The sequence below is a fragment of the Carettochelys insculpta genome, chromosome 2 (assembly GCF_033958435.1).
Source record: "Carettochelys insculpta isolate YL-2023 chromosome 2, ASM3395843v1, whole genome shotgun sequence".
NCBI classification, from domain to species: Eukaryota; Metazoa; Chordata; order Testudines; family Carettochelyidae; genus Carettochelys; species Carettochelys insculpta.
The window spans coordinates 241556233-241578633 of record NC_134138.1 but is presented as its reverse complement, the minus strand read 5'-3'; the positions used below and the strand labels follow the sequence as shown (position 1 = coordinate 241578633).

Sequence of the window (22401 nt, the reverse complement as noted above, 5' to 3'; positions counted from 1 at the left end):
AATATAAATGTCTATAATATGCTCTCTTTTAGTAACTCTGTCTATACTACGCCAGAAGATCGACCCACTCAGGGTTGATCTTCTGGAGTTCGATATCATATGTCTAGTATGGATACGTGAAATTGACTTCTCAGGGGTTGCAGTTGACTGCTGTACTCCTTGCGAGATGTGAGGAGTAAGGGAGGTTAACAGGAGAAACTCTTCCTTTGACCTCCTCCAGTATGGACAGCCAAGTAAGCTGAGTGCAGATACGTTGATTCTAGCTCTGCAATTGCCATAGCTAGAATTGTGTATCTGAGGCTGACTTACTTTACCTAGCTTAGATGTGGCCTCTGTATAATGGCAGGCTGGCCTGGGGTTGTTATAGGTTTCACTTTCTCATGCTTATGCACTATCTAGTGCAGAATGTTAAAATCCCAAATGAAGATGTTTACCATTGGATGACAAAGGATTCTTGCAACAAAACCTAGATCCTGTTTCAAACTACCTGGCCCTATTTAAATAACGAAATCAGTTCAATCTGTTTGTAGAAATGATTAGCAGTTTTGCTGGGGAGGATGCCGGGGGGAGTGCCATCTTCATCAATGTAAAGGTATGGATGCTGGTGTAGTTTATTAAATTTTAGGATCATGTTCTGATATAACCAAAGAGAACTCAATGAGAAAAGATGTTAACCATGGTGACAAATTGTTTCTTAAAAAAGGAATATTTCTTCTTCGAGTGTCCCCGTGGGTGCTTCACATTAGGTGTCGGGCTCGCCCGGTGCCGCAGATCGGATCTTCCAAGCAGTTTCTGCCGGACCGCACATGCGCTGGTGCGCGCCGCTCCCTTGCGCGCTCCTGGCCACGTGCGCAATCCGGTCCCCGCCAGTTCCTCTTAACCGCCGTCGGCTGTAGACGGAATCCGACTAGGCTACAGCCAAGTTAGCGTATTCAATGGTTTTAACTGTTTTTCTTTAAAGTTTTCCAGTTCTTAGGCTACTGTTAAGTTAGCCAGTTGTTGTTGTTGTTGTTTTCGAAAAAAAAAAAGAAAAAAACAACAAGCGGGACGGCATTCGGTCCAGTCCTAGTAACAAGTGGAGCACCGGAGGCCAGGAGCCTAGGGCCATTAGCCCTCCTGCCGCGGCAGGCTATCGGAGAGGGGGAAAACAGCACAGAGAAGGTGCTAAGTACCCCATTAACAACTGAAAGACTCACCAACAATGTCCTCTTCAGGATTCAAGAAATGTGAGTCCTGCCGAGAGGCAATGCCAGCGTCTGATGGGCACAGTCACTGCATAAGGTGCCTGGGGGAGTCCCATGTCACATGGAAATGCTCCTGTGCAAAATTAACAGCCAGAGCAAGGAAGGACAGGGAGATGCGGCTTAAAATGCTGCTCTTTGACAAGGCCTTCCAGCCAGACGTGCCGGAGTGGCCACAGCAGGAGGGACCCTCCGGGGCCCATAAAAGGAAAGCTGCCTCCCTCACCCCATCAGCGCAAAAACGGAGGAAAGTCTCCCCAGCCCGATCCCTGCTGGCAGCAACAGCGAGCGGGACGGGAGGAGCGCACAGCCCCCAGCCGCAGCAACAGCTGATCGGCGGCGGCACGGAGAGCCACGTGGAGGCGGCTCAGCCTCCGATAATCAAACAGCCGCCCCGCACCGCAGGCAGGGTGGCGGCTAAACAAGCGCCGGTACCGGCGGCACGGCAAGCAGCGGCACCGACCCCCGGGGAACGGGCGGTGCAGAGCGCGCAGGCATGCAGCCTGCAGGCACGGGAGGACACTGCCCGTGCAGCACCGCCCATGAGCATGCCGAGCACGGGGCGGAGATCCCCTACATGTCGGGGGCGGAGCTACCCCCTCAAGGGAGGGGGAAGGCTGCACACAAAACAAGGCACCACAGCCCCTCTCCAGACAGGGCTGCAGAGTTGCTTTCTCTCAGCCCTCCGCTTATGCTGCAGACTCCAACCAGAAGGCAGGGGCCCCCCTAGCCTACTCAGAGACCCCATCTCCATTTTTACAACCAGCCTCGCCCTGGCTGGGACCACCTTCACCCTTCCTGGGGTTTGAGCCGCTGGAGTACTATCACAAATCGCTCTCTCCAGTGTCCCAGGTCTCTCAACGATCTCGCTCCCCCAGACGCAGAGGGTATGCACCAAGGGAGTGGTCTAGGTCACCTTCCCAAGAACAGTGCCCATGCTGCCATGGTTGCCCCTATCACGCGGGGCATAGACACCACTGGCAATCTACCAGGGAAAGATCCCCGCAGACAGTCCCGTATCCCCGAGGGCAATCGCGAACGGGGACAGAGACTCAAGTATCTCAGGGGGAACTGGTTATGGAACCCCGAGATTTTCCCTTGCAAGCTTCCAGCGAGCGGATGTACCATCGCCAACAGGAACCGGAAGGGTCCAGAGAGGCGTACCCTAGTGGTTCCTCGCTCTCCTCCCCGGACGAGGCTACGGCCCCGGGGGACGTCCATCCTCTGGACGATCTCAAACAGTTAAAAGAGCTGTTTAAGAGGGTGGCCTTCACACAAGGCATCCAGACAGCAGAGGTGCAAGAGAAACACCATAAGCTCCTCAAAAATCTGAGACCTCTGGCCTCCTCCAAAATAGCAATACAGCTTGATGAAGCAATCTTGGAGTCCGCCACTATGATATGGCAGACCCCTGTGACTATTCCGCCTGTCCACAAGAGAGCAGATAAGAAATACTTCGTGCCGGCGAAGGGCATGGAGTTCCTGTTCAGCCACCCACAACCCAATTCTTTGGTGGTGGAGTCGTCGCAACAAAGATCAAAGACATCTCAATTCAAGACAGGGGGAACAGACAAAGATGCCAAGAAGCTTGAGCTGTTCGGCAGAAAGATCTACTCCTCCTCCACTCTACTGTTGCGAATGGCAAATTACGCAGTGCATTTAGCGAACCATGATTTCGACAACTACACTAGGTTAACCTCCCTCATGGACTCGCTTCCAGAGGACAAGAAACCGGTGCGCAAGGCCATCGTGCAAGAAGGCTACGCGGCCTCGAGGACGGGAGTTCAGATCGCCCTGGATGTTGCGGACACAGCAGCACGCTCCACAGCTACGGCAGTGGTGATGCGAAGGGAGTCCTGGCTCCAGACTTCGGGTATACCGAGGGACCTGCAGGCAAAGATAGTCGATCTTCCCTTCAACTCGCAGAAGCTGTTTGCTGAATCAACTGACTCGGTCCTTCATTCCAGTAAAGATTCAAGAGCCACACTTAGGACCCTGGGGATTTACACCCCTCCATACAGAAAGAAAAAGTACTACCCTCAACAAAGACGGCACCAGTACCAGCAACAGCATCCCCAGTACCACAGAGGTTACGAGCAAGGGCGACATCAACAGCACCAGCAGTATAGAACTCCCAGGCGACGTTCCCAACAGAGCCGTGCGTCCTCGGGGCAGGGCCAAAGGCCACAAGTTTGACACACAGATCCAGGGCTGCGCCATCACTACTATCGCACAAGGTCATCCGAAGCGGTTATTCCACCATTGCCTCCGACCATTCTACGACCAGTGGCAAAGGATCACCACAGACAAGTGGGTGCTGGAGATCATAGCCATGGGGTACGCCATCCCCTTCCAGTTGCTCCCGCCGCCACGACCTCCACCCAGGCCCCACCTCCAGGAGGCCTCCCACGTAGCGAGGCTCAAGCAGGAGGTAGACCATCTCATGCTCATAGGGGCAGTGGAAAGAGTGCCGGAGCAACTGCAAGGGAAAGGGTTCTACTCGAGGTACTTCCTCATGGAGAAAAAGACAGGAGGCTGGAGGCCCATCTTAGATCTTCAAGGCCTCAACCGGTACCTGCGCAAGCAACACTTTCGGATGATCACAATCGCCTCCATCCTTACGGCACTGGACGATGGAGATTGGTTCGCAGCCCTCGACTTACAAGACGCGTATTTTCACATAACTATCCATCCGGCTCACCGACGATTCCTCCGGTTCATGGTAGGCAAAGAACATTTTCAATACAAGGTCCTACCGTTTGGCCTCTCCTCGGCCCCCAGAGTCTTCACCAAGACCTTGGCAGTGGTGTCAGCCTACCTGCACAGACAGGGGGTATTTATATTCCCGTATCTGGACGACTGCCTACTCAAAGGGGCCTCGAAGGAGGAGGTACTATGCATGATACGCGTGACAGCAGGCACGTTCTCTTCGCTCAGCCTGGTTATCAATCTGGCAAAATCAAAGATAGACCCCACACAGGACATAGAGTTCATAGGGGCACGCATAAATTCTATTGCAGCGAGAGTGTATCTACCAGAGACTCGCTTTCGGGCCACTGGCTCCCTCGTGCAGGTCATCACCTTCAGCCCGACGGTGCCGGTCCTGACGTGCTTACAGCTGCTGGGCCACATGGCAGCGGCGACGTTCGTAGTACAGAACGCCAGGTTACACATGCGCAGCATGCAGCACTGGCTGGTGAGCGTATACAAACCAGCAGCACACACCGTTCACAGGGTGGTGTCACCCACAGCAGAGGTGCGCAAATCCCTGCAATGGTGGGTAAACCCCAAGAACTTGCTAGCAGGGGTACCTTTCCACCAACCACAAATATCGGTTTTTTCTTACTACAGATGCCTCCCTCATAGGGTGGGGAGCACACATGGGCGAAGAGGTGACTCAAGGGCTGTGGTCCTCCATGGAGCAGTCACTGCACATAAATATACTGGAGCTCAGAGCAGTGTTCAACGCCTGCAGTCACTTTTGAGACCATATACAAGGCAAAGTAGTCGGGATCAGTACAGACAATACCTCCACCATGTTTTATATAAATCGGCAAGGAGGAGCTCGGTCCCGTGCCTTATGTGCGGAAGCAGTCCGGTTATGGAACTGGTGCATCGCCAATAATATAATTTTAAAAGCCTCGTACTTACCAGGCGCTCACAATGTGAAGGCAGACCAGCTGAGCAGGCGTTTTGCACTCACGCACGAGTGGCAGATCCGTCCCGATCTGCTATGACCGATTTTTCACACATGGGGTTTTCCCCAGATAGACCTGTTTGCCACTCAACACAACAAGAAGTGCCCACGATTCTGCTCCAGGGCAGGACTGGGACGGGGGTCCCTGGGGGACGCATTCGCAATCTCCTGGAGGGGCCCCCTGCTTTACGCTTTTCCTCCCACAGTGTTGATCCACAAAGTCTTGCAGAAAGCCAGGAGGGAAGGAGCCCGAATGATCCTGATAGTCCCAACATGGGATCGACAGCAATGGTTCCCCCTACTCCTGTGCATGTTGGACCGTCCACCGATGCCCCTTCCGGTGGCGCCGGATCTGCTCACGCAAGCCCAGGGGTCCATAGTGCATCCGCACCCCCAAAACCTGCAACTACAAGCGTGGTTAATCCATGGCTCAGCTCCCTAGAGAGCACATGTACGGAGGAAGTGCAACAAGTCCTAGAAAGTAGCAGGAGGACTTCCACCAGGAAGACCTACAAGCAGAAATGGACTCACTTCATGGCATGGTGTTCTACCAAACAACTATCCCCCCTTTCGGTGTCTATACCTGTAATATTAGAGTATTTACTGGACCTCAAGAGAGGAGGACTCCCACTATCCTCGTTAAAGGTCCACCTTGGCGCCATTTCGGCATTCAGACACGAAGAGGAAGGGCACACGGTGTTCGCCCATCCCATGGCTACCAGGTTCCTCAAAGGGTTGGTAAACCTATACCCCCCTCGGAAACCGCTTCCACCTTCGTGGAACTTGGACCTGGTGCTTAATGTGCTAACGGGACCACCGTTCGAGCCTTTAGCCACGGTTTCCCTCCGCCTCCTTACGATAAAGACGACCTTTCTTCTCGCAATCACGTCAGCTCGCAGGGTGAGCGAGCTTGTCGCAGTTATGGCAATGCCACCCTGCACTGTTTTTTCCAAGGAGGCGGTAACCATACGGCTGCATCCAGCCTTTGTTCCTAAAGTTTCTTCTGAGTTTCACATTAAAGAACCTATTGTTTTACCCTCGTTTTATCCAAAGCCTCATAACTCTAACAAAGAGGCGCGCCTACACCTCCTGGACGTGAGGAGGGCGCTGGCCTTCTATGTAGACAGGACCAAGTCCTTCCGGAAAACGGATAGACTCCTAGTCTCTCTCGCTCCCAAATCGAAAGGAGAAGGTCTCTCTTCGCAGAGACTCTCGAAGCACATCGTATCCTGCATAAAAATGTGCTACGAACTCAAAAAGACTCCTTTACTGGCCACGCCCAGGGCTCATTCCACTAGGGCAGTGGCGGCATCAACAGCCTTTTTCAAGGGCGTTGCGCTAAAAGACATTTGCAGAGCGGCAACCTGGTCATCCTATGACACCTTCGCCAAACATTACGCCCTTCACAGGGTATTCCAAGAGGATACCCGTCTCTCGACAACGGTCCTCTCGGGGACAAGCTGCACATAATCCGATCACCCACCTCCTATCTTGGGTTACTGCTGGGTAGTCACCTAATGTGGAGCACCCACCGGGACACTCGAAGAAGAAAGAAAGGTTACTCACCGTAGTAACGGTGGTTCTTCGAGATGTGTCCCCGTGGGTGCTCCACTACCTGCCCATCCTCCCCGCTTCAGATCTCTGTTTAGTGTTTTGCAGGAGCATCCGAGGCAGTTGGTCAAGGAACTGGCGGGGACCGGATCGCGCACGTGGCCAGGAGCGCGCAAGGGAGCGGCGCGCACCGGCGCATGCGCGGTCCGGCAGAAACTGCTTGGAAGATCCGATCTGCGGCGCCAGGCGAGCCCGACACCTAATGTGGAGCACCCACAGGGACACATCTCGAAGAACCACCGTTACTATGGTGAGTAACCTTTCTTTACTTCTTTCTTTCTAAGTACCCACTTTCTTTTGTTGGTAACATTAAACATTCTGGCTGTGGCCACACTAGCGAGTTTTTTGACAAAACTCGCTGCACATCCACATGCACAATGTGTTTTTTTGACCAGTCTGTCGACAAAACTTGGCACTTCTGCTGACAACCTTCTGCCTCTCCCAGATGAGGAAGAGTGTCTCTGTCAGAATCTGTTGACAGAAAGGCTGTGTGGATGCTCTTCGGGGCCTTGTGTTGACAGACAGGACTTCCAGTACACTGGGCAGCCCTGTCTTCTGTGCTTCCACTTGGCTGTTTTGTCAGTGTCCAGGCTGTTTGGTTTGCACTGTCAACAGAGCAGATCTCACTTTCAATCTGCTTAAGTGCATGGCCGCACTCTGTCGACACTTTGTTGGAAAATCTCTTCTGACAGAAATGTCTGTCTACAGATTCTTCTAGTGTAGCTGTAGCTTCTATGTGCTATATTTCGCATTCAGACTTCTGGAACACGTTAGAAGAAGAACATTAGAAAACCTGTCAATTAAAAAAAATTAACACAATTTTGTTTCATATTATTATATAATTTGTTGAAAGGTTTATTTGCCGGGATGATCAGATTAACAAAATATGTATTTAATTTAAGCAACAAAGTTTTCATCTGATATTACGTTCTGTGTAACCCATTGGCTTTTAACTATCATTATTTTGCTTTCTAGGGTCACAGCATTAGAATGCTGTGCTATGGAAGGAAATGGTGATCTTATGTGTCTAGTCAATCCAGTTCTTATGTAAAAACTGGATTCTAACTTAAAGATGACATTCTGGGCATTTGAAAGAAAACCAAAACAATATTAGTATTAAAAATATTCACAAGAAAATAGCATATCCATATTGTGTCAGCCTGATTATGAGGGAATGAAACATTTTGCCTGGGTCTAAATGGGCCTCTAGTGCTGGTGGCTTGATGGAAATGAGCAGTCTTGCCATTACAAATGGCCGCTCATTCGTATAATCATGCAGCTACTTAGCATAGCTGTGTGAGTTCTCTCTGCCAGCAGAGGCTGCTGCCAGCAGTAAACAGGCCATGTAAACGTGCCTCTGCCAGCAAAAAAAACCACCCTCTGTCGCCAGCCCCTTGTGCCTGAAAAAATAAGGCATAAGGGGCTGGCGACAGAGGGGGTTTTTGCTGGCAGAGGCTTGTGTACACAGCCTGTTTACTGCCGGCAGCAGCCTCTGCTGGCAGGGAGATCTCACATAGCCATGCTAATTAGCCATATGATTATGCTAATGGTAGACCCTTGCAATTGCAAGACTGCTCATTTTCTATGAAGCTGCTAGCAGTACAGGTCCTTGTAGACCCAGGCTTTGTGAAAGATCAGAGATACAGGCAGAATGTGTAACAGAAGAATGTTACTTCACAGTGTGAAAAAGCAATGTCTCCATTCCTTGCCTATCTTGGCAGAGCTGCTTGCTTGTGCTTTTCCTGCACGGAGAAATGGAGCATAGTAAAGTGAAGTTTGTAAAAGATTCAGAGGACTATGGCCATGCATGGGTATCAGAGGTGTAATCCAGTCAGTCTGAATTAATGGGGGATTCAGACCACAATAAGAAATGGTAAAGAGATTGGAGAGCTTACAGAAAAGAGAAAATTAAAAGAAACTGCTTCCTAAAAGGTGAGAGAGGAAACAGACATGGCATATGATTTAATACTTAGAAATAAAAACAATTTGGCAGAAAATACGTTTGACTGAAATGAGATTATCTACTGATTTAAAAACTGGGTAAAGAGCAGAAGTGGCATGTTCTGAAGCTGACTTTCACTGACTAACAACCCAATAAAGCTTAGAAATGTTTAGCAGCAAATCCCTTTGCTCTCAGTTGTTTCGTAAAGATGGGTGTAGAGCTGGAGCAATGAGACATATATGGGATGCGATGAGCTGCTCCATGGCAGGGTAGGGGGAAGAGGTTATAGCAGCTTCTACCTTTGACCCTAGGTTTGGGGGTCAGGGAAAAGGTATTTCATCTCCTCATTCTTTGGCTAAGTGAGTTTCTCACAGGGCATTTTGAGAGCCTGTTACTCCTGTGGTGGTGTTTTATTTACATTCTTTCCCTGGGTAAGAATCGGTTGATGTAGTGCAAAATGATATTTTTACCTCCTGTCATTCCATCCAGTCCCAGCCGAGTGCCTGGCTCCTGCATACACACCTTTCCTCTTTTTTTATACATTGTCCTGCATGCACAGACTTTCCTCCCTGATCTCTGACTCTTTGGCCACTACCTATTCCACCTTCAAATCACTCCTCAAGAGCACCTTCTTCCATAGTGTCTACAAGAAACTGAAGTGAAAGGTAAAATTGAGGTGAGTTGTTGGGGCTAGCATTGATTTGTATTAATTTTAAAAAGATGTGCAAAAAGTACAGAATAAAATGTGGATATATTTGTAACTATTGAGTTGTAGGCCTCTTCCCTCACCATTTCTATGCTGATTGTCCTGAGGGCAAAAAATATGGACTTAATAAGATACATGCATCACCACTCCCAGGTGGCTTGCTTTATGTTTTATCATGCTTCCACCTGTTTATCTTTTCCACTTGACAGTGTAGGGCAGCACAAAGCTTAATGCAGATGGGGCTTCTGGCACTATCACAATACAAATAAATACGCCCAAGCTTTCCTAATGGCTAACTATGGAGAAAAAGTACTTCAGTGCAGCAACCTTTCAAATGTCCTCCAATCAAAGTGTTTTTAAACATGCTGGTCAAAACTGCTAAGTGCCGAATGCTTCTTCAATAATAAAGTGTAGCAAGCCAATTGTATTGCAAAAGGTATAGTGATAAGGCAGTACTACAACTAGCTCCTCCCTTTAATGGGGGGGGAACAATGTCATGCATAAAATAAGAAAATGAAATTGCTAGTCCAAATACTCCTACCTTCCAATATGCAATAGATATTCAACACAAAGCAGCCTACCCTCACGGAACTGGTTTAAGGACTGTGCTTTCCCTTGTGAAAAGAATGCCTGGTTCATGAACCAATACTACTTCTTCGAGTGGTCCCTGTGGGTGCTCCACAATAGGTGTCGGGCTCGCCCGGCACCACAGATCGGAAATCTTCCAGCAGTTTCTCCTGGATCGCGCATGAGCCAGCGCGCGCCGCCCCCCTGTGTGCCCCCAGCCGCGTGCACGATCCGGTCCCTGCCAGTTCCTTCTCAACCGCCATCGGCTGCTGACAGAATCCACTCAGGCTAAGGCCAGAGTCAGATTAGTGGTTTTTTACCACGTGTAATTTTTTGTTTTTGGGTTATTAAACAAAAAGAAAGAAAAGAAGAAGAGAGAAAGCAAAGACAAAGAGAATACCAGCAAAAAAAAGGAAAAAGAGAGGAGTGGAGAAGAACAGAGCGGACGTGAAAGGCCATTAGGCCTCCCGCTGCCGCAGGCCGGTGATCACTCTTTGAGGAGGAAAGGCACGGATTAAGTGCTAAGTACCCTTTTAACAATAAAGGACTCACCACAATGGCCTCTTCAGGTTTTACACAGCGTGAGTCATGCTGTGAAGCTGTGCCGGCCTCCGTGGGGCATAGTGAAGGCATCCGACGCCTCTGGGAATTGCAGGCTACCCGGCCGCGTTCTCAATGTGCTCTGACCCCGCCCCCCAGTGCAGAAACGGAGGGAACTCTCCCTGGCTCGATATTTGCCGTGCATCTGCAGCGAGCAGGACAAGCGGAGCACACAGCTACCGGCCGTCTTCCCTCCCTGGCTCGATCCTTGCCGTGCATCTGCAGTGAGCAGGACGAGCGGAGCACACAGCTACTGGCCGCATACTCAGGCGGCGGCACCGTCACAGGCAGCACAGACCCCCGCAGCACCAGCGGTGCAGGGGTGCCAGGCACGGAGCCTGCAGGCACCGGAGGGGGATACCCACGCAGCACCGCAGCTGACGGTGCTGAGCACGGTGCTAACAGCGGGGCCGAGATTCCTGGCAGGGGAGGGGGCAGTGCCGGCCCCGCAGCGGAGGGGCAAGGCAACATCAAAAACCCGGCACCTCAGTCCATCTCTGGACAGGGCTGCGCTGCTGTTAGCACCAAGCCCTCCCCCTGTGATACACATGCTGCACCAAAGGCCTGTGTCTCCACCGGTCCATCAAGGGGAAAAAAAAAATGCCTTTTCCGTTCCTCCAACCGATGTCACCACGGCTTGGGCCACCTTCACCATTTTCTGGGATTGGATCCCCCTGGAGTACTGTCACAAGCCAGTATCACCTCTATCGGTGTCGCTGCGGAGGTCTCACTCTCCCAGACATCGGGGGTATGCACCCAGTGAGTAGTCCAGGTCTCCATCTCCGGACCCTTGCCATGCTGCCATGGTCGTCCCTATCAGTCTGGACACAGACAAACCACAGGCTTGCACCCAGGGGCAGGTGCCCCCCGGCCGCTCAATACCCCCGTGGGCGCTCCCGATTGGGGACGGAAACACAGTTGTTTCAAGGGGAGTTAAATTTAGAACCCCGAGACTTTCCTTCACAATCCTCCAGCGAGCAAGTGTGTCATCGCCCACGGGAACCCGAGGGTTTAAGGGAGGCTTACCTTAGGGGTTCCTCCTCATCCTCCCCAGACAAGGCCATGGCCCCCGGGGATGTCTCTCCCCGGGATGACCTTAAACAGTTTCAGGAGCTGTTTTAAAGGGTGGCTTTCATGCATGACATTTAAACGGCAGAGGTGCAGGAGAAACATCACAAACTCCTGAAAAATCTGAGACCCCCGGCTTCATCCAAAATTGCTATTCCGCTGGACGAAGCCATTCTGGAGTCAGCCATTACTATATGGCAGACTCCAGCCTCTGTTCCACCTACGAATGGGAGAGCAGATAAGAAATACTTCGTCCCGGCAGAGGGCATGAAGTTCCTCTTCAGTCACCCACAAACAAATTCTTTGGTGGTCGGGTCGTCCCAGCAGAGGTCAAAGGCTTCTCAGTACAAATCAGGGGATCAGACAAAGATGCTAAGAAGCTAGAGCTGTTTGGCAGGAAGGTATATTCCTCTCCTATCCTGCTATTGAGAATGGCAAATTATGGGCACACCTAGCAAACCATAATTTTGATAATTACTCCGGGCTTACTCCCCTCATGGATTCACTCCCGGAAGACAAAAAGCCAGTGATAAAGGCGATTGTTCAAGAGGGCTATGCAGCATCGCAGATGGGAGTCCAGATTGCCCTGGACGCGGTGGACACGGCGGCATGCTCAACGGCTACAGCAGTGGTCATGCATAGAGAATCCTGGCCCTAGACGTTGGGTATCTCGAGGGACCTACAGGCGAAGATTGTGGACCTTCCCTTTGATACACAAAAGCTGTTTTGCAGACTCAACCGACTTGGTCCCTCACTCCAGTAAGGACTCGAGAGCTACACTTAGAAGCTCGGGCATTTATACTCCCCCATACAGGAGGGAAAAATTTTATCCTCAGCAAAGATGCTACGCTTACAACCACAGCATGCTCAATATCAACGGGGCTACGGCCACGGGCGCTATCAATAGCGGCAACAGTACAGAACCCCTAGGCGATGTTCTCAACAAAGCCGTACGCCCTCGGGTGAGGCTTCAAAGGCAACAAGTTTGATGGGTATGTCGGGGGCTGCACTATCAATACCCTCGCTCAATGCCATTCTCATCTCATCTCATGTTCCATCATCGCCTCAGACCGTTCCACTCCCAATGGCAAAAGATCACCACAGACATATGGGTGCTGGAGATCATAGCCACGGTTACGCAATCCCCTCCCAGTCGCTTCCACCGACGAAGCCTCCCACCAGGCCTCACCTCAGGGGTGCTGCCACGAGGCGCGGCTCAAGCAGAAGGTGACCCATCTTATGTTCACAAGTGCGGTGGAAAGAGTGCTGGAATAATTCCAGGGGAAGGTTTTTATTCACGCTACTTCCTATCGGAGAAGAAAACGGGACACCGGAGGCCCATCTTAGATCTTCGGGGCCTCAACCGTTACTTGCGCAAGCAACGGTTTCGGATGATCACAGTTGCCTTGATACTCATGGCACTGGACGATGGAGACTGGGTTGCAGCACTTGACTTACGAGATGCTTACTTTCATATAACAATCCACCCGGCACACAGACGCTTCCTCCGCTTCACGGTCAGCCAGGAGCGCGTCCAGCACAGGGTTCTTCCGTTTGGCCTTTCCTCGGCCCCCAGAGTCTTACCAAAACCCTGGCAGTGTTGTCAGCCTACCTGCACAGACAGGGGGTGTTTATTTTTCCCATATCTGGGCGACTGCCTGCTAAAAGGGACCTCGAAGGCAGAGGTCTCACACGTGATACGCGTCACAGCGGACATGTTTCTTCGCTGGGCCTAGTCATCAACCTCGCAAAGTCAAAGTCCGAACGCACACAACATATAGAGTTCATAGGGGCACGCATAAACTCTATCACAGCAAGGGTGTACCTACCCGATGCCCACTTCCACGCAATCAGTTCGCTGGTGCAAGTCATTACATACAGCCCCACGGTGCCAATCTTACCATGCCTACAGCTGCGGGGCCATAGGCAGCGACACTTGTGGTACAGAATGCCAGGTTGCACATGTCAAGCCCGTAGCATTGGCTGGCGAGCGTTTACAAACTGGCATCCCACACTGTCCACAGGGTGGTGTCGCCCACAACAGAGGTGCGCAGATCCCTGGTGTGGTGGGAAAACCCTGAGAATCTGCTAGTGGGGGGTGCCTTTTCACCAACCACAAATTTCTATTTTTCTTACTACCGACGCCTCCCACATGGGATGGGGAGTGCACATCGGTGACAAGGTAACGCAAGGGCTATGGTCCCCTGCGGAACAGACACTGCACATAGCCATACTGGAGCTCAGAGCAGTGTTCAACGCCTGCAAACATTTTCGAGATTACCTGCATGGCAAAGTAGTCAGGATTCAATACCGACAATACCTCCACTATGGTCTACATCAATCGATAAGGAGCACGATCCCATGCCCTATGCGTGGAAGCACTCCAATTGTGGAATCAGTGCATCGCCAACAACATAACGTTGAAATCCTCGTACTTGTCGGGCGCGCACAACGTGAATGCAGACCAGCTGAGCAGGCGCTTCGCAATCACACACGAATGGCAGATCCGCTCCGATCTGCTACAGCGCATTTTTTGTACATGGGGGTTTCCCCAGATCCATCTGTTTGCCACCCAGTACAAAAAAAAAAAAAGTGTCCCCAGCACTGCTCCAGAGAAGGAGTGGGGCGGGGGTCCCTGGGGGACGCATTCATGTTTTTCATGGAAGGGCTCCCTACTTTACGCGTTTCCCTCACAGTGCTTATCCGCAAGGTCTTGCACAAAGCCAGAAGGGAGAGAGCTCGCACGATACTCATAGTCCCGCTTGGGATCGGCAGCAATGGTTTCCCTTGCTTCTGCGCATGTCGGACCGCCCACCACTCCCTCTACCGGTGGCGCCGGACTTACTCCCGCGGGCTCAAGGGTCCATAGTGCACCCGCACCCTTAAGGTCTGCACCTACAAGCATGGCTAATCCATGGCTCAGCTCCTTAAAGAGCACATGTACAGAGGGAGCACAACAAGTCCTGGAATGTAGCCGAAGGACCTCCACCAGGAGGACTTACAAGCACAAATGGACTCGTTTCACAGCCTGGTGTTCCGCCAAGCAGTTAGCTCCCCTTGACGTTCCTATACCTGTAATATTAGAATACTTATTGGACCTCAAGAGAAGTGGGCTTTTCTCTTTCCTTGCTAAAGGTCCATCTCGCCGCTATATCAGCCTTTTTGACATACAGAGGAAGGGCCCATGGTATTCGCCCATCCTATCGTTAGCAGGTTCTTGAAGGGGCTGGTAAACCTGTACCCCCCTCGGAAACCGCTTCCACCATCGTGGAATTTGGACTTGGTGCTCAGCACGCTATCGGGTCCACCTTTTGAACCATTAGCCACAGTTCCCATACGTCTCCTTATGATAAAAACAACCTTCCTCCTTGCAACTATGTCAGCCAGCAGGGTCAGTGAGCTCGCAGCAGTGATGGCAACGCCGCACTGCACAGTATTCTCAAAGGAGGCAGTAACCTTAAGGCTGCACCCAGCCTTTGTTCCAAAAAGTCTCTCTGGAGTCCAGTCTTAATGAGCCAATAGTTTTACCCTCGTTTTACCCGAAGCCTCACAGTTCCGGCAAGGAGGCACGCCTGCATCTCCTAAATGTGAGGAGGGCGTTGACCTTCTACACAGACAGAACTAAGTCCTTCTGGAAAACGGACAGGCTTCTAGTCTCTCTCGCTCCTGGGTCAAAAGGAGAAGGTCTCTCTTCCCGGAGAATCTCAAAGCACATTGTGCCCTGTATAACAATGTGCTTCGAACTTTGAAAGACTCCTTTGCTGGCCCCACCCAGGGCTCACTTCACCAGGGCAGTGGCAGCGTCAACAGCCTTATTCAAGGGCATCGCGTTAACAGACATCTGTAGAGCGGCGACCTGGTCATCCTATGACACCTTCGCCAAGCATTATGCCCTGCCTTGGGTATTCTGAGAGGATACCTGTCTGTTGACAGCAGTCCTCTCGGGGGCAAGCTGCACATAAACCGATTACCCACCTCCTTACTTGGGTTACTGCTGGGTAGTCACCTATTGTGGAGCACCCACGGGGACCACTCGAAGAAGAAAGAGAAGTTACTCACCTGTAGTAACGATGGTTCTTCGATGTGTCCCCGTGGGTGCTCCACCACCCGCCCATCCTCCCCGCTTTGGATCTCTGTCTAGTGTTTTTTAGGAGCATCCGAGGCGGTTGGTCAAGGAACTGGCGGGGACCGGATCGTGCATGTGGTGCATGCGCGATCCAGGAGAAACTGCTGGAAGATTTCCGATCTGCGGCGCCGGGCGAGCCCGACACCTATTGTGGAGCACCCACGGGGACACATCTCAAAGAACCATCGTTACTACAGGCGAGTAACTTCTCTATATGCAATTGATTCTGTGCCACCCTTCCATTTATGTTCTTCGGTCATCTCTTTAGCTGGATGCCTATTGTAAAGAAACTGGTGAGGATTCCATTTATAGCTGCTCATGAATTTGGAATGCTGCAAACTTTCCCTAACAAATGTCGAGGACAAAAACCTACATAGAATGAAGATAATAGAAGGCTAGGTTTAGACTGCCACAGATGGCATCCACAGGTGGTGTCTGTGGAGGCACTAACTGACATAATAGTTGGAGTAGTTAGAAAATTATCATAAACAGCTCTGTAACTTGAAGCTGGTAAACTAGCTTATGTTAGGAGTGAAGAAGGCAAGGAAAGGTATATAATAATCTTTGTTAAAAATGATTTGAAATGTTTCATACAGGAAATATACTTGGAACATGGGTTCCCATTGATGAACTGGTACATATTAAACAAACACCCCAGGATGTACATACACAGCTACTATTTGTACAAATCCATTTAATAGTGTGACAGGTTTACAACCTAGCTTTCTTTTGCTGGAAATGTAATTAAAATATATGCAAACACTTAGCCTGTTGTTGCTAGAAAGAGACCCTTGCCACCCCCTCCCTCAAGTGTACACTTTCAGTTGAACTTTCTTGGATGCCTATGAATGACAGCAATGGGACCAGCTCCTCAACAGTAAAATTTCATCCTCTATTTAAAAAAAAAAAAAAATGCTGCCAAGCCTCTTTTAGGGGGAAAAATAGCTCCCAAAAGCTGGAAAGAAAATTATCTTTACCATGGAATAAAGAAATGGATTTTTCTTAAAAATGAATCTTGTGTATTTCTTAGACATTTCACTATAATGATATAAAATAGAGAATTCCAATGTCCACCTTTCTGTAAGAACATATATACATTATAAAAACGTGCACACTTATAAATGCATATGACCCCAACTCTATATAAGCTGTGCTACTTAGAACGAAGTGGGGAGTGTTTGATTCTTGTAACTATTAAACCCATCATCTAGGATACAACTGAATTTAATCTAGGCAATGGCATGAGATCTGAAGCCAAAAAGTAATACAGGGTGGCCCACTTACCAGTACAACGGGTACTCAGTGCACAGTATGCTGAGTTGTCATTCCACTTGATTTCAACACATTTCTCTAGCAAGTGTATAACAGATGGAACCTTCAGTGACACCAAACTTTCTCATGGGCTCTTACTGGCAGACAAATGTTTAGCTGAAGGATGAGGACAGATGTGGAGATCTGCCTTCAAAGTGGGACTACAAAGTAAGGGGCAAGTGTTTTTTTTTAAAAAAAAAAAAAAGGGAGCGAAGCTACAAAAAATTTATTTTCCAACAAAATAACTCTCCACAAGCTGTGTAAACTCTTCTTACTAAAACAAATACTCTAAAACACAGATTTTACATTTCCAGTGAAACACTTACAGTAACAATTGCCTGTGTTTTTACTCTCCTGGAGTCTCAGCAAACAGCCAGCAGATTTATGCTTCCCAATTACCTGTAGCAGTAAAACTGCCTCATGCTCCCTGACTGCAGTTCCGAGTTTGAGAATAACACCTTGAATAAAGAAACTGATTACTTGAGATTGTGCAAATTTCTTCATTCTCTACACACTGCATTTAAGGTCTCCCCCCCACACACACACTGTCTCTCCCTGTTACACATACACCATCTTATTTTGGCATATAAGACCAAAATTAGAGTGTGTCCATTACAATTTGTGTGAAGGGCATAGAGCAATTCATAGTGCTGTTATCAATTAAAATGCAAAACTATAAATTTGCAAGGGCAGCATAAAATACAATCATTTTACCTCAAGCATTGGTTTATATATACTGTAAGTACACACTTTCTGCTACAGAAGAAAAAGTGTCCGGATTGAACACTGACAAATTTCCTGAATGAGGCTAGTTCCAGTTGCCAGTAATTCAAAAGCAAATCTGCTGACTTGGCATTAGGACTCTAAAACAGTGTGGTCAAACTTATATAGTAAGAAGGTGTCTGCAGAAATAACATTTATAAACGGTATATACAGTACACAGTACCAGTACATAGAAAATAGATTTTGACTTTATGATTCCCTTTGTATAAGGCAAGACTGAATTCTGTCCCCAAATGGAGTCCACTAGAAGTACAAGCAACAGATAGTGGCTCTTAAATCAATATGCAAATCAAGTGCCTACAAATTAAAAATCCAAACAGATGAGTTTGAGTTTTTTATGTGCTGATTCTGGCTTGCTGAATACACGGGAGGTTGTTAAACATCAACTGTACCTTGGTTTAAAACACTAACATCACCTTGATGGCAACAGATATTGTTCAAGTGGCTGCTACCAAAAACAGCTTGAAAAAAGCACAGTACAACATCAGGAGCTCTTCAGTTGTACTATGTCAATTTATATAGCACTAATCAAAAATAAGTATATGAATATTCTATTTCATGCTATTGCTATGCAAGCAACAGCAATACAAATCAGCATACAGAAGGATCAGAAAGATACCATATGTTCTGCAATGAAGAGCCCAAAGATATTTTCAAGGAGTGGTGTTATACAAGACTTCAAAGAAACACAAGACTGCCTCAGGCAAAAGTTACTGGTGGATGTATACATCCCTGTTCCAGTCTCCGGTGTCATTGCGCTTTCTAGATATCATTTCCCCATCCTTGTCGCAATACTGGTCCCTCGATTTATGACGACTGCGTTGTTTGTTGCATTCATTGTGGTCCTGCTCTCGGTCCCTTTCCTTTGAGCGATGCCTTGATTCCCTATGTCTGTGATCACTGCTCCCATGTGACTCATCTCTGTGACTGTGATCCCTGTGAGAATTATTGTGGTCACCACGCTCATGTAAATACTCTTCCTTTGGTTCAATGTAAGCTGAATCTCTGCTGTCTTGGGTTTCTGAGTCAAATGTTTCTTGCCTAGACAGGCCTCGGCTAACACCACTACGATGGTTATGGTGTGCTGAGGAAGATGAACGGTGCTGAAATTTCTTTGTGGGTTCAATCCGTGCTTCTTCTTCAGCTTGTGAGCCAGTGCGTTCTGTGGCTGAGTGCTCATTCTTCTGATCTCCTTGAGAGCCCTGGTTAGTGTCACAAGAGGCAGTAAGTTTACAATCTTGGGCACATATTTAAAGACATTCCCCCAATACAAATTAAGATTAAAAAAAAGCCCTAAGTGCAGTAATTTACATACATGACAATTCATTTTGAATCTAATCCAGAGATAGTTAGAATTAAACTTTTACTGACAAATACTGTATTGTAATACACGTGAGTCCTTGCATTCCAAGCAGGAGGCCGGGCAGCAATCAGTTTTTTTTCTGTGGCAGATCCAGGGCTGGCGCAACATCATTACTTTCTGAATATTCAAGTTAGCAACAACTAAATTCATGGTCCAGACATAACATGCAGGTTACAGGAGCAGAACCAGGAATTCAGAAGATGTGTCAGCTTTAGTGAGAGCAGGCATCATTAGAGCATATTCAGAAATCCCTTTGAGGACCACTATCACTGGAGACAGGTTTTAAAACACAGCTGGGTGAATGCTGAAAGGCTGGGTAGCAGAAGGCAAAGATTTTTGGGCTGTTTATGAATTAAAAGATGGCTTGGTCTGGTATCGCTCATGCTTGGTCTGGTATTGCTCATACTTGTATTATAATGCTAATAATAACATTGCACTTCTGGTTTTTGGTGGCAATCATTCAATGCTCTCACTGTGCTAAAACGCATGGACTTTGCAGTTAAATGATTATTGCCAAGAACAACTGAAGGAACCTATTATCACAAACAATTTCATAACACATTGCTAGTATCTAGGGATTGAAATAAGAATTACCAAGTACAATCAAACCTAGTCTTCATCAGCACAGTGTTTGAAATCACTGCAAAATGAACAATTGTGATTATGTAGCTCAGGTGTGGGGGGTTCCATTCCATTTACCTGTGTGTGTCCCAAAACCACAGCTAAATGATTGCTGAGATTTAATTTCAGAAGTAAAAAATAACAGTATCCTGCCAAAAGGACCACACTTTGGTGAGGAATTTCCACCTGAAGCTATCAGTGCTGGTACAAAGTTACAGCAAACGAGTAGGTCTAAGCCCTTGCTATTGCCTGGGTGTGGCCATTGGGCCAAGTAAGCCACCCTCTCAGCAGTCTCCCTCATACAACCGATGAAACTCTCTGCAAATTAGCTGCAGAGTAATGCTGGTGACTGAGTGACCTTCGACATCATGATGGGCTGAGACTTTTGGCACGGCACAGATCCATGCCTAATTATGAACGCCACGGATGTAACTGGTAACGTACACGTGAATGAGCATTTAAAAATTGGATGGCAATAGAACTGGAACCTCAGGGATGATTGAATGTGGCAGTAGTATGAACAAAAGGAGCTCTCAACCAAGATTCCGTGTGTCTGTGATCCCTCAACCAAGCTTGTAGCTGTTTCCAATTGCTGCACACTGATCAAAATGAAAGTCTAGGCTTCAGATTGATATGCAGAGTAATACGTATGTAGAACTTAATGCCACAGTGCATCTGTTTAACTGAGGACAGTAAAAACTGTACTTGCATCTGCTTTGCCAAATTAGTTGTTATATTGCTTGTGGTGTTCAGGTTCATGAGTTTCTGATATCAAGTTTCTGTCAAGACAAGTCCCTAGGCTCCATGGGGGAAGACTTTTTTGCCCTGTTTGGTTATTCATTAACTGATGTTGGTATTTTGGGAAGATACCATAATGACTATGAATATGAATAGTTAGTACTATTCAGGAAGGTAGTTGGAAAGAAATGCCAATAACTGGTTTCTGAATGAAATAAATTTCTTATGTTCTGTTACATTAAATAGTAACTAAAAGAGTTTAATAATCTGTTTTCACTTCATCAAAAAAAACCCTAAAGTTTGTCACAAGGATGGATTTTAAAACACATAAAATAAGAGCAGGTATATGGCATATTTTAAATCCCAAATGGTCAAAATGTCCAATACACTCAATGTTACAGAATTTTGATTAGTAAAATCCAAAGACAGCAAGTTGCTTTGGTTGAAGAGAAAAGTGTAAAATTTCTAGTTGCTCTGAAGAAAGGCACATTTTCAGAATTCAGAGCCAGTTGGCCTGTTTTGATGGGCAAGAAAGGGGCTAAGCAAATTTTATTCTCTCTCTCTCCCCACCCCCATTTAAGAAATTATTAGGAAAAAAAAACCTAATGGAAACTACAGGCACCTCCATTGAGGGACCTGGCCTCTCCTGTTACACATGGAATGAAGCAGCAAATTTAGACACAGATTAACAAGTAATTTAATTTTTGAGGTTGTGTATCAAAGACAAATGGGGACTCGGTTTTGGATTTGGTTTAAGGCGTTCTGAAATGTAATGAACTGCTCTGTGAAGAGTTCTGTCCAAAATGATGGATGCATGATCTCAGCTCTTTTCAGAGATTTCAGGCTGAAACATTTCAGTTCTTGTGAGACTTTAGATGTATCAAAACAAGAAAGAGAAATCAGGTCCTCCTAGTTCTGGATCCTAACAGTGGATTGAGAGCTGGAGACCTGATTGCAAGTTCACTCCAGTCCTGTATTTGAAGAGGCTCAGATTTGAGGTGCCAGCTTTGGCCCACCACAGCTTAAAATATGTCTTCATATATGATGAAGCAGAAAACAGTTATGGTTCTAGATCACCTCTTCTCAGTATTTCAGGCTTAATAAACCATCAAACAAAGCCATGAAAGCAGGAAGATCATTTCATTTTTTCATGCTTCAAGTAAACCACTGAATTTTCCAGAGGAAATCACAGCATTCAGAAAGGTGTAATTAAAAACCCATTATATGGTCCTTGAATAATGTTATTAAATATCTCCCCCTGAGCACAAAAAGACTTGGACAATATTATAGCTGACCTACTACATAACCCTGCTGGGGAACATCAGTACCTAGAATGGTTAATTCAGAGCAGTTTTTCAACCCTGTGGACCAACCCAGACAGGAGATAGCTGAGGCATTCGCTCTCTTTTTCCCAGTCCATGCCAGCAATCTGCAACCCCTGGGATGTGTGCCATGACTGGCATGCCAGCCACTTTTCAGTGGCATGTTGTGGCAGCTCAGCCCTGCCCCCACTCCTCCCCCCACATACAATGGGGGAGAAGAGAGGTGTGGCAAGCATCCCCCGCCCCCCCAAGTCCTGCACCTCCCTCCACATGGAACAGTGCAGCCTAGTAAATCAGGGCAGGGGGAGTTGGGGGGAACTGCAGACAGGGTGGGGTGGCTCTTGGGAGGAGGCTGCAGGCTTGTCGCAGGGCTGCCTGCCCCAGACAGGGGCTACAGCTTCCCGCAGGGGCTGCTGGTGGGCCTCCACAGACTTGGCCCGCTTCCTGAAGGGCTCCATGCCCCAGACCAGCTTCCTAAGTTCTGGGAGGGGGGGCTTCCTACCCTGGCCAGCTCCATGATCTGGGCTGGGAGCTACTGGTGGGGCTTCACACACCGTCCAAATTCCCAAGGGCTGCGGAGGGCTCCATGCCCTGGCTGGCTTTCTGTGGCTGCCACCAGCGGGGGATTGCTGCCCTGTCAGGGGCTTGCAGGAACTCCCTGCCAGGCTGGCTTCCCAAGGGCTGTGAGGTCCTGTCTGGGGGGGC

At 48.4% G+C, this 22401-nt stretch overlaps 1 protein-coding gene across 2 annotated transcripts in view; it reads right to left on the bottom strand.

The window, feature by feature from the left end:
* Positions 1-15819: 15819 nt before the first annotated feature.
* CACNB2 (calcium voltage-gated channel auxiliary subunit beta 2) overlaps positions 15820-22401 on the bottom strand; it is a 402055-nt gene continuing 395473 nt past the window's right edge. For both annotated transcript variants that reach the window (XM_074984834.1, XM_074984835.1), the window contains one exon: positions 15820-18854. In XM_074984834.1, the coding sequence (XP_074840935.1) occupies positions 18363-18854 (492 nt within the window). In that variant the 3' untranslated portion in view covers positions 15820-18362. The remainder of the gene's footprint in view (positions 18855-22401) is intronic.